Raw genomic sequence first — 12,349 nt, 5'->3', positions numbered from 1 at the left:
TTTGTTCCTTCAAGCTTGTTCTAACTTACATTTATAAAAACTTAGTTTTATATCTTTAATAATGTGCTTTTGATTATATTCTTTTAAATGCTTATGAGTAAAAATGAATCTTCATCGTTAATAAAAGTTGTACCCATCTAAAAGTAAAAGAAACACATCTAAATGTAAAATTTCCATAACAGGCGTCGGCGCGAACACTTTCATTTTCCTATCAACAGTGGAAACAACTTTAAATAGGCTACTCAATCTTTTCTGGTCATACAGAAAAGAATAATGCATCAGTCGCAAGTACTTTTATTTGTGTAAACTCCCAACAACAAGAAAACGTTGTGCTTTTGTAAAATAAAATAAAACAAACAGGGCCGAGCGCATCTCAAAAATGCGCAAACTGGAGCGCGTCTCAAAAATGAACTGAAACACAGTGTATAGCCTCAAAAACATGATGAATATTTCTATATAAAGCTTGAAATGTCCGCTTTTAAACGAAAAAATTAGAATCGAAAGCAAATACCGGCTGATTAGGCTGTAATCCATAAGGTGCATTTCTCTCTAAAGGCATATCCACTTTACAGCGGAGATGTATATAGATATGTTTGCAGCCGACACTGATTTAAAAATATATATTTTTTATTAATAAACAATAAAAATGCCTCGTTATTTTTTCAGACATATTATCATTAGCCTGCTTTGGGGCAAGATTTATGCATGCGCTTGAGCGCGGAATAGGCTATTCCTCCATGCACTCAGTAGCCTATTTAAGCAGAAATTAATATAAACGTGAGATTAGTTGACTAATTGCTTAAATGAATGACTACTAGTCGACTATAAAAATCTTTATTCTATGGAAATTCTAATCAATGCATTTAGGCTAGTTGACATTTATTTAATTAGTATCCAGCTCTTTACGTTAAATTAGTTGAGTTAACAATTAGTTAATGAACTAATAAAATAATAAAACAAAGATAAAACAAAGATTAAATTAAGATGCAAACTATATATTTCTATATAGCATTACATTGCGTGTTCCACCACAAAAGACAAAATTAAAAATAATAATAGTAATAATAAAAAACGCAAGATTGCGAGGCCCCCTAGTGGCGCGAGGCCCTGTGCGGTTGCACAGTTCGCACAGCCTATGCGACGGCTCTGGTTATGATGGTGCTCAACGGCGTATTTATGCGGGTTGTGTGCACGATGTTATTATTGAAAACGGAGGGGGGGAAATATTTGTTTCTCTAAATACCCGGCTATGTGTAAATGTGGCCTTAATATCGCATATCGTTACAGCCTTAAGAAACATTGATGATTTGCTGCATGTTGCTTTATTTAACAGGTGGTGACTGTGTAGTTGCTGGTCCAGGGGAAATCTTTTTATGTACTGAAGTTTTTTTAGTGGTTTCAAATGAAAGTTCACAATAATACTTTCGTGTGTTTAATGCATTATACAATTTAGTTAATACATTTAAATGATAGTTGGTCAATTTAAGGCAGTTGGTTTCTGCAAGTGAAATTAGTTTTAACTCGAGTTTTAATTTCGTGCATTTTTACAGTAACAAACTGTATATTACAGTAAAGAACTGTACAATTAACAGTAAAAAAAACCTGGTAGGTCTAACAGTGTTGCTTATAAACATATTAATGGCAAAGGTGTAATCACACTCTATTTAGCACAAACATGGCTATCATAATATGTGAGCAACATGTATGTACATGTTTGCATTTTTGAGAGAATATTATTTATGCATAGTTATTCAAAAAACTCTGATTTTTTGGAAAATTTTCTGATATAAGACCACATACGACCAACTTCACATATTCCCACAATACTTTTGACTAATGGATGTTTTCGCCTAGAGTTTTTACTTCAAAATTATCTGAAAATCATCCGGGCTAATCGTTCACATTAAACAATAGATTGATTAAAATTTTGTAAGACACTTTTTGTTTTGAAAGGCAATATGCAGGTGGGCGTGAATAATCCAAAAAGGTCATGAATAATGTCCTAATTCACACCTGAAGACAAAGACCTGCTAATGCTGCATACTAATGAGCCTTTCATTCAGGTGTCACTGAGCCACAAGAAAGAATGCAAAGACAACACACACACACACACACACACATATATATACATACATAACATCTTGAAGAAAAGTGTATTTTTCCACAAACTGTGGAATTGTATAATATCCAAGGTAAACATTTCTAGTAATTGTGCAGTTAATTCTCATTCGTATTTTCAGAAAGTTTTGGATTATGTAGGCTATCCTCTCCCCAAATTTGTCACTAATAAAACACACAAATAATTTAAAGAGAAGGCTTATATTGACCTTTTAAGATTTTGTTTGCACCTTGTAAATTAGGTTTTGATGTGGCAGTAAAAACTTTATAATCTATCCAAAACGAAATGTTGTCTTTCATATTTCGTCTGTAACATATCGTCTTTTATAATATATATTAGGGCATAAATGTTAATTTGCAGTTTAATATGTTGCTTATACAAAGACATTTTATTTCAACGTATTCAGTCGATTTTTACTCATCTCAGTAGGCAATATAGATAGTTTGCTAAAAGCTAAATTCATTCAAACACAGACACGCGCCAGCTGTAGTAAACAACAGCATGTATCTGTGCCGTGCATTCATTCAAACACAGAAAAGCGATTCAAATTGTAAAATTCTTTTGTGGTTTACAGACACCATTTCATATCGCGATCAGAACAAAGCACTTACTGATGATCTGCAGCTGGATCCGTTGTTAGGCTACTCCAGCACGTTTGAGGTAAAATTTCCAGGATTATCACGATATTATTATTCCTCACAGCGAGTGTGTTTTCCAGCTGTTGTGGGCATTGACTGGTTTGCATGTGTTGCCTCAGATTATCTGCGTCTGAATCGCTCTCCATGGGCGTGTCACATTAGCAGAGTAATGCCAGAGCCCGTCTACGGAGAGCCTGTTCACTCCCTATTAAGTCCTATTGTACCGAATTTTTGGTTGTAGTTCCACCAGAGTTCCACTGGGGGCGATCGCCCGAGTGCAAAATGAATGGGAGTCTATGGGGCTAGACGGCTAAATTTGTCTCTTTCACCCGATTGCCGTTGAGAAATCTCAGATTTGATTGTAGGTTTGGCAAGTTCAACATGGTTTATAGGTCGAAAATTTAATGAATGAGTACTTATGTCCTTTCGATTTCTTACAGGTTGAGTTGTTGTTGCCCATAACACGCTAGCATTCTGCTAACGAACGCTGATTGGTCAGTGAATGACTGGTTACGACCAGAGATACCGCTTGATGGCATCATGGAATCCGAAGCGGGAACAGAATGTATTCTAGCAGAAACTCTTCTAGCACGTGTGTTTACCTGTGTCGGCTGTGCTGGCGATGCCTCGAGAGAAAAGAAAGTGCAGAGCGCGAAAACACCAAAGTGACTGAAGGATTGCCGTAAAGCAGTATCTCTGGTCGTATGATGTGTATGACGTCATTGACATTTTGAAAGACTTTTTAAAGCAAATAAGTGACTCTAAAAAATCTATCACCCAGCAATAAGCAATTTCTTTGCATCTCCTTTCGAATACAACATTCAAATTACTAGACAAAAAATTATATCCTGAGAAAAGTGGATTTTGAGGGGTATAGCTCCATAGACCACCATTCATTCTGCACTCGTCCTGTGAGCGCCCTCATATGGAATCAGAGTGGAACTGCAACCAGTCAGAAGCCGGAAGTGTAGCGAGAGTGAACCTTCTCCCCTTATTAGACATTCTCTGGTAATGCATTATTATCAAGCTGCAGACTCTGAGCCTGCTGCATCTACAGTCCCGCACCCAGAGTCCCGCATTCTCAGTCCCCTCGTTTTTCGAGACAGCGCCTCCTGCTGTTCGGAAGATCGTATAACACCCTTATCCAAATGGCATTGAAAACATTGGAATGCAAGATTACGGTCTCTTTTTATTTAAAGTTATCCAAATAAATATTGCGTTCCCTGCATAATGCATGTACCAAAAAAAAAAAAATCATTGTGTTCTCAAACTAACTAATTACCCAGTATTTATTTTTTGAGCGTGGGTGTAATTGAAAGGAAATTACTGATGTAACAGATACAAATACAGATTGAACTATCATCTGAAAAATATGATGTGATATTATATTGCTACAATGTTTTAGTTTGTTTTTGTAAAATGTTTCAAATTCCATTTTTTCTTTCAGTTCAACATATAATGGTCTAATTAACATTATACCATGCTAACATTACAAAACCTGTTTTTTGATATTTTGCATGTGAAGCAAAACTCAAATAATAGACAAAACACCAATAATAAACAATTCTGTACTTTATTTAACGATCACCTTAATCACTGTCATCTTGCTGTAAACAGGACAAAGCAAAGAAAAAAGGAAGAAAGAATTGTGTTAGTGACTTTATTTTTGTCTTCAATTGCATTCAAAAAACCTCCTCATTTATAAGTCGCTTTGGATAAAAGCGTCTGCTAAATGAATAAATGTAAAATGTAATGTAAATGCATAAGGTAAAATAATTACTTTCTGGTAGGCAAATGTTGCTTCTTTTCTCATTCTTTTTGTAATCACCCGGTCAAATTCCTCAACTTCACTAAAATAAAAGATGAATGCCATTGTCAAAAATATTGTGTAATAATAAAATATTTTTTTTTTTGCAAATGCAAATTACAAAGCATACTCAGGGTGATAAGTAGGGCCACGAAGGAACACCTCCTCAGCCTCCTCCCAGGATAATGCCTGCAGCTCACATAGGCCATGAATGATGGCCTGTCCATATAAATGAATTAATTAATTAATTATTGTATAAAACATTTCATATATGGCAATAATAGAAACAATCCAATTGACAAACATGTGCGGGCCTACCTCAGGAAAAAGAAAACTACAAATGAACTCCACTTCATTTGTGAAGTTCAGTTGAGTTTTACAATTGTGTAGCAGAGCTTTGAGGTGTTCAAAAAGAACGGCACACTGCTGCTCACTGTCCATGTAAACTGGCACACGTGGCTTTAGGGGGAACCACTTTGATGGTTTCCCATTGAGAACATCCTGCGGGGAAAACAAAAAGTGTTGTTTTTATATACACAAGCCATCAATGAATAATTGGCATAACCATTAAAAATATAGCTAAAGAGCATATAGGATAATCAATTGACAATGTTGAAGTTGACTATGATCACAGCCCTGGGTGAGTCATTTAGGAATGCTAATCTTTAAATGGTGAAAAATGACCATTTCAGTACCACTAAATGCTGCTCTGTTCCCTTTGAAGACACAATGCAGTCCACCAGTGCTTCTTCAGTTCTGGTCCGATCTTGGACTGCTTGGACGTGCTGTGGGACATCTTGTGTGGTGCTTCTGCTTCTTTTTAGCCTATACAGAGGTTGAGTTTTTGCCTCCAATAAGCATTTTGCCTCGTCTGTCCAGAAGGCAAACCTGCGCCCAAAGCTTGCAAACAATAATAAAAAAAAAAAATAAAAAAAAATAGTTGCTTAAGAGAGTTGTTAAGGGTGTTTAGTTACTCATGCTAAATAAAATGTTGTATTGAAAAAAATAATAAAAAGTAATATGACAAATTTAACTCTAAATAATATTTTACCAAAATGTACAATACAATGTCAATTTGAAATCGTTCCATTAGCATAAGGCACCACCATTTTCTAATCATGGGCATGTCAACCTGAAATAAATGCCCAGTTAAAGGTCATACTGTTTTCTACTTTTACCAAATAAACTTAAAGTAAATAAAATAAACATAAATTTCCTTTTTTTAACTTACCTCTTGGAAATCGAACTCGATGTCACAGACCATTGAGAGGGTGTACTGAAATACAGGAGACAAGCTGTTGATAACACTGTTCACTAGACCTTACTTATAAATACATTAAAGACCCTACCATCAGCACAAAAACACCACAGTCATTCCCTCTTGTCTGACGTGGTAAAGCCTATGATTGAGAAAATGAGGAAAAAGTCAGTTTAGAAATTAATAATAGATAAAAGGTACGGATGCAAAATAATAATTTGAGCAGTAGAATTATCACCGAAAAATCCTTTCCAGTCATTTCTGTCCAGATCCCTGGATCAATTTGGTTGGCAATTTGTCTGTAGAAAAAAACATGAATATGATTGATCAAATTTAAATGACAGCTCATCTGTAACCTGAGAACAGACACACCATGCAAAAAAGGCTAAATGAACGTAGCCAAAACATGCAAGAAATGGCTAGGAGAACATAGCCAAAAATTTGAGTGAAGGCAATAGAACATGGCCTTTAAACTTTGAACAAAGCTAATTGTATAGTAGAACAAAAGCTAGAAATGGCTAAAGGAAACTGCATGTCTAAATTCATAGCTGGACCTAAAAATTGCTCTGTATTCCTCATCTCCAAAGCCGGATTCGTGCTCTGCATACTGAGAGTCTAAAAAGACTATCTCCCTTCGAAGTGGCCTCATAATCTATAATGTGTTAAGGTGTAACAAGATTTCATTTTAAAGTTCTTGGAAGAAGCAGTGATGATAAGTTTAGTTTTAGAAACACAACAATTACGCTGTAATCAACATAGCTATGAGACATTCAATATCTAGTAAGAAATAATTCCTTACAAAGACAATGTAGTGGTCAGGGCCATTAGCTTTTGTCCATGCTGGAAAGACTATCAAGTCTTTCATATCCGCATCCTCCTAAAATTGATTTCAGAAATTATGAAATTTTTGAAATAAGAATTTATGCCTTTTTATAGTTTTTACCTCCCACTCACTATATATACTCACCGGTAATGCTGTAACAATCTTTGGGGTTTCCTTCCAAGTAGGAACAACATAAAAGTTCTCTATGCATATATCTTTGCCCTATGGAAAAAGAAAGCAAGCAAAAATGTAGGTTGATTCAGACACATGTATACTCTTTGACAGTTTACATTGTAATATTTTATATACATACAATATTCCGAGCCATTTCAATAATAAGCTGCATGCATAAATAGTCAAACAATAGTGCTCGACTGCAAATGCATGCACATTAAATTTCAACAATAATTTTACCAGTTTTTCTTGCACTGGATGCCAGTCCCTTTCCCATGGCTTTACTGGTGAAAAGTATTCCAACAGGGTTGTTGGTCCCAAAGCAGCGGCTTCTGGTGATACAGTCTCACTCACTGCAGGGATGGCAATGGTTGCTGTAATGGCTGGTGATACAGTCTCACTCACTGCAGGGATGGCAATGGTTGCTGTAATGGCTGGTGATACAGTCTCACTCACTGCAGGGATGGCAATGGTTGCTGGTGTTGCTGAGGGTTTTAAAATGGTGTCTGGCACTGCTACTGAAAGTAAGGTAAAAAAAAAACAATCAAGCTTAGAAATCATAAACTTTGTGTAGCTCCACCTGAGGAAGGGGACTGGACACAACAATGTACTTACCTACTGACACATCCATGGATTCCTCAGATGTTATATGTTCTACAAAAACATAAATGAACAGATCAGTCCAATGAGTAATAAAGTGTTACATTCATAACAAAAGTGCACAAGTACAGTGAAAAATTACCCAAAACAGCCTGGCTGTGGACATTCATTAGAATGTTTGTCTGAAACTCCTTTTTCATGTGCTCAAGTCGTTCTTCATTTTTGCGAATATTGTAATGGTGAATTATGTTTCGCATGAGAAATACATGAGTCGACGGCAAAGCCATGTTTAGGAAGTAGTTGTTGTTTTTTAGTTTTGCAAATAACTGTTCCACGACTTGGCTGTTAACTTTTCCAGCCAGTTGCGGGACCAGGCGAAGCTTCCGCAGTGAATCTCGAGCGTCCTTTGTGTTGTCCTCATGGAACCGGTCATACAGAACATAATGTTCTGCTGAACCAGTTATAGGGTGGCCATCAGGGTCAGGATTTTCCTTTTTGCATGTCAGCCAGGGTAGTGACACCTTTACGTTTCCGGCTTTGGCTTTCGCAATGTTTTCTGCTGTTGGGTCCATTAACCTCCCTTCAAATGGTGTGAAGGGTATTGTTTGTGGTTGTCTTAGGTTAGTGTGGGTTGACAGTTCACGTGCAAAGTCGTAGATGACAATGTTCGGCATATGCTTCCATGAAAGATGCATGTCTGCAAAATCACGCGGACTCTCTGCTCGGATGTTGCATTTCAAACTGTAGACAATGCCACACGGACACATAATCACAGCCCAACCACCTAAAATGCAAATACATAAAAGAAAAGCAGATTTTTAGAAACTGTAATCCTTTGTATACTTATGCAAGACCTAATCATGTTATCAATGTCACATTGTATATTTTAGAGTTACTGCTATTACTGTTCTCATTTGCAATATTGATGTTTACCTGAGGCAGCCCAAATTTTCTCAAAAACTTTGTCATATGCCTCTCGTGACTTCATTTCTTGCGAAAGTCTTAAAAGGAGGTCAGTTCGAGATCCAGTGGCATCCAAACCACACTCTCTGCATAAATGTCTAATCACCTGCACCTATTAAAGAAAATGTGTGTCAGTGAATCCCTTAACCCTTGATAGGACAACAACATAAAATGATGACAACATTGAATAGAGATTTTACCTTCTGTTTGCAGAGCTCATCTCTCAGACGATCCTCTGAGACAGTTATCTCAGAGACCTCTGCTGCTTTTGCTGGACGGATCTTGTCAAATTCTGTGTTAAGAACACAGTCTGAGCGCCGTGTATTTCTCCCTATCCAGGGTGCCCAAAAGTGAAAACTTGGAGGAACACTGAATGGATTGTTTTTTTGACCTTTGGGAAACAAAACATGTCAGTATATCGTAGAAATCAGCATTTTACCTTTTGTCTTATCTTACTAAATACAAATCTACATAGGTGTAACATTTAATAATTGCTGGTGGATTTGCTTTCTTACTTGAAACAAATCCACGGGCAATTCTTTCCTCTGTCAGTGCCTTCCAAAACTGTTCTGAATCCACATCTCCATTAAAATCTTCTGGAGGTTGTGCAAGGTCACTCACTAAAGGAAATAAATATTTTTTTTTTATAAACCATGGTCTAACTTTGTGCAATCCATAAACTAAAAGGGTTTTTTACCTGACAGATGAAAAGATGCCTTCTTGTGAAGGTCCATTATGACCACAGGCGGATGGTCACCACAGGTCACACAAGAATACTGATATTCATGGTCTGTTAGAGCTTCAAAATGAAGATAACCATGCAAAACTGTATCGGCTGAGGGGAACTGGACACCTGCAGTTAACTCCAAATACTCAACTATTCTGCTGACTGCAGTGTGGACCTATGATATAGAAACGGCACTCTTAATTACTGCTATTCATTAAAATAATAAAAACAACTTTAAAGAATAAAGAAAAAATATACAAATCACCTGCAACAGGTTTCTAATAGTGAGGCAGAGAGGTAGATCAAGAAGGACATGGTCATTGAAATTATGTAGACCTTCACTCCACTCTTGGTACCGGTACAGTGCTCCACACTGAGGACAGTATTTGTAGTATGTAGAAATATCTGCAGACACAAAAGGTGTAAAAAAAGGAATGGCTCAGTTCAAAACACAACATTATCAGAAGTACAAAATCACAACCATAAAAATAAATAATAATCCACCTTGGACAATTCCTGAGGTTGTAAGAATTTTAGCCTTTTGAGTAATGCAGATCGGGTCACTGAGGACCATGCGGTTTGGACAGTGGTAGCACAATGTCTCCTCAGGAATTAGGTGTCGTGGAAATTCCTTATCCACTGAAGAAAGTCTCAAATGGTTGGGAATAGTAGAAGGTATCTTTTTGTTCATTAAGATGTATTGTACCATGCCTTGTATTGCTGGAGCATCCTTTGGTGGGTAGGTATTTTCACCCACATGATTTCCATCAATTTTCTCCATTGCTGTCACCTGAAACTCCTCACTGCTCCTTTCAGTGCTCCGGACCTTCCGAAAGAGTTCTGCATTGGTTTGGAATAAGTGCCATTTTGCAATGTATTTATGCATGCATGATCTCTGTGTTTTTGCACAAGGACAGTGCCATGAATTTTTTTTTGTATCATAAGAGACCATGACTCTGCCTAGTCTGCTGTAATATGAAATAGTTGGCTCATGAACCGATATAATTTTTTTAGATGGAGGGGCTCCAATCTTTGACAGAACTGAAAGTGGTGCATTATTTTCTTTGGCTAGGGTTTGACGATCAACACAGTTTCATTTTGTCCTTCCCAAACCACTTGCTTTTCACCATTTCTTTAAGACTATCTTCTCTGAGTGAGGGCGAGGTTAAAAAGGTTTTGCAGTATGAAACTGACCGGAGGTGTACACACTGGTATGACTGCAGTCCACTTCTCCATGCCAACTCCATATTAGCTTGGCACTCACTAAATTCACAAGAAACATGATGTTGTTCCCCCCATATTTTAATTTGAACATGGAGTGGAGTAGAAGCCCCATGAATACTTTTGTGGACTGCATACAGTCCATTCTGGGGATCTATGCATTCACTTTTGAGATGGGATGAGGATGAAATGTCCATCATTTTTGTTGTGTGTCTTCGTTCAATGTGCCTTTTTAATTTTTTTTTGTAAAATGTCAAATTACATTTGGGGCATTTCTGCAATACTTTTGGACCCACACGGATGCCAGTTTTTGTGACTGGCCTGACAATGGCAGAGGTGGTTGGCACAGAGGTGGCAGCGATGGCTGTGGTAGATGGGGCAGCAGTGGGAGGCACAGAGATGGGAGCCACAGTGCTGGGTGGCACAGAGATGGCAGCAAAGGGCGGCATAACAGTTGATGGCACAATGATAGATGGCACAGAGGTGGCAGCGATGGCTGTGGTAGATGGGACATTAGTGCGAGGCACAGAGATGGGAGCCACAGTGCTGGGCGGCACAGAGATGGCAGCAAAGGCCGGCATAACAGTTGATGGCACAATGATAGATGGCACAGAGGTGGCAGCGATGGCTGTGGTGGATGGGGCAGCAGTGGGAGGCACAGAGATGGGAGCCACAGTGCTGGGCGGCACAGAGATGGCAGCAAAGGCCGGCATAACAGTTGATGGCACAATGATAGATGGCACAGATGTGGCAGCGATGGCTGTGGTGGATGGGGCAGCAGTGGGAGGCACAGAGATGGGAGCAAAGGCCGGCATAACAGTTGGTGGCACAATGATAGATGGCACAGACATGGCAGCGATGGCTGTGGTGGACGGCGCAGCAATGGCAGTAGCTTGTGCAACACCAGTTGCCACAGCAGTGGGTGTGCTGTTACAGGCATCAGTGGCACTTGCTCTCTTAACATGCCTGTATTGGCAGGATCCTAAATGTGTGATAAAATCTGGCTTTCTTAAAATTGTGGACTGGCAATACAAGCAATGGTAATGTTGCTGGGTTCGGCAGGGGTGACCGCATCGATGTATGGTGTACCCTGGAATACAACAGCATACAATTGCACTGTCACACACAGTCTTATGATCTTTCAAAAAGCAAAAAAAAGTTGTTTGCTAATGTTACCTTCATGTTGCACTGCTCTGTTGAAGTGTCCCTTAACATGTTTCTTAACTTTGGACAACTTTGTCGGATTGAAATATATCGGGGCACAGAATGGGCAGTGAAAATCACTGCAGCATTTAATACATTTCTCTATTTCTGGAAGTGAATTCCCCGTTTGAATTGTTATATCCATCTTCAAAAAAAAAGAGAGAGTCAAACTCAAATTAAAAATTTAAGACCACCCCACAGAGCCCATACAGTCAAATTTCAGTAAATACAAATTAAAACAAGGAACCCTCAAAAAAGACCAAATGACACATTCTAGCTCACATGTTAATACCATAGACTGGTTAATACATAGTGAAGGCATAGCAAATTTGATTATTAGGCAACTGTAACCCATGAGTTGTAAATTGCTGGCAACAACTTCATATCACAGTAAAATTAATATTGATCCATTTTAATACTTACGTTTTATAAGAACTAATTTAAGTAGTCTACATAAATTATATAAAGTAAAATAACTACTCCGGCATTAATTAATTCAATAGTTTTAGGAGAAAAGTTCCGATAATTAAAAAAAGGTAAATCTGATTAAATAATTAATGATGACATTCTTTGATATTAACACATATAATGTATGTAATTGGTCAACTTTAATGTCAACTAATTTTAATCAAATTTTTTTACAATGGCTTGTCTACAATAAGTCCATGGTTAAAGGCTAACGTTAGGGAAAAAGGCGAAAAAACATGCATTAACGGCTCAAATTTTGTTACAAACTATCATTACAAATATTAAATAGACTGTTCATATGTTGGTGTATCGATGAGCTATAAAGTAGTTTGATTAAAAAAAGAAATC

General features: G+C 37.7%; 2 protein-coding genes across 2 annotated transcripts in view; both read right to left on the bottom strand.

Annotated features, from left to right (window-relative positions):
• Nucleotides 1-4,317: 4,317 nt before the first annotated feature.
• The window catches only part of LOC306999601 (PWWP domain-containing DNA repair factor 4-like), a 200,277-nt gene continuing 192,245 nt past the window's right edge, over nucleotides 4,318-12,349 (bottom strand). Inside the window, exons 2-5 of the mRNA XM_079614429.1 lie at nucleotides 4,883-5,065; nucleotides 4,695-4,783; nucleotides 4,538-4,607; nucleotides 4,318-4,364 (exon numbers count right to left, since the gene is read on the bottom strand). Coding sequence (XP_079470555.1) covers nucleotides 4,347-4,364; nucleotides 4,538-4,607; nucleotides 4,695-4,783; nucleotides 4,883-5,005 — 300 coding nt within the window. The 5' untranslated portion in view covers nucleotides 5,006-5,065 and the 3' untranslated portion in view covers nucleotides 4,318-4,346. The remainder of the gene's footprint in view (nucleotides 4,365-4,537; nucleotides 4,608-4,694; nucleotides 4,784-4,882; nucleotides 5,066-12,349) is intronic.
• On the bottom strand, nucleotides 5,315-11,512 carry LOC306998950 (uncharacterized protein; the record flags this gene model as incomplete). The annotated part of the gene is made up of 16 exons (XM_079613349.1): nucleotides 5,315-5,389; nucleotides 5,796-5,840; nucleotides 6,622-6,699; nucleotides 6,790-6,867; nucleotides 7,060-7,337; nucleotides 7,435-7,473; nucleotides 7,562-8,203; nucleotides 8,353-8,494; nucleotides 8,583-8,773; nucleotides 8,898-9,002; nucleotides 9,080-9,284; nucleotides 9,375-9,514; nucleotides 9,614-9,935; nucleotides 10,615-11,312; nucleotides 11,354-11,420; nucleotides 11,507-11,512. 16 exons carry the CDS (start codon nucleotides 11,510-11,512, stop codon nucleotides 5,315-5,317), a joined length of 3,111 nt encoding a protein of 1,036 aa, XP_079469475.1.

This window comes from Phoxinus phoxinus (assembly GCF_949152265.1).
Source record: "Phoxinus phoxinus genome assembly, chromosome: 5".
NCBI classification, from domain to species: Eukaryota; Metazoa; Chordata; class Actinopteri; order Cypriniformes; family Leuciscidae; genus Phoxinus; species Phoxinus phoxinus.
The sequence above is the reverse complement of the archived record's forward strand: the minus strand, read 5'-3'. Positions and strand labels throughout refer to the sequence as shown.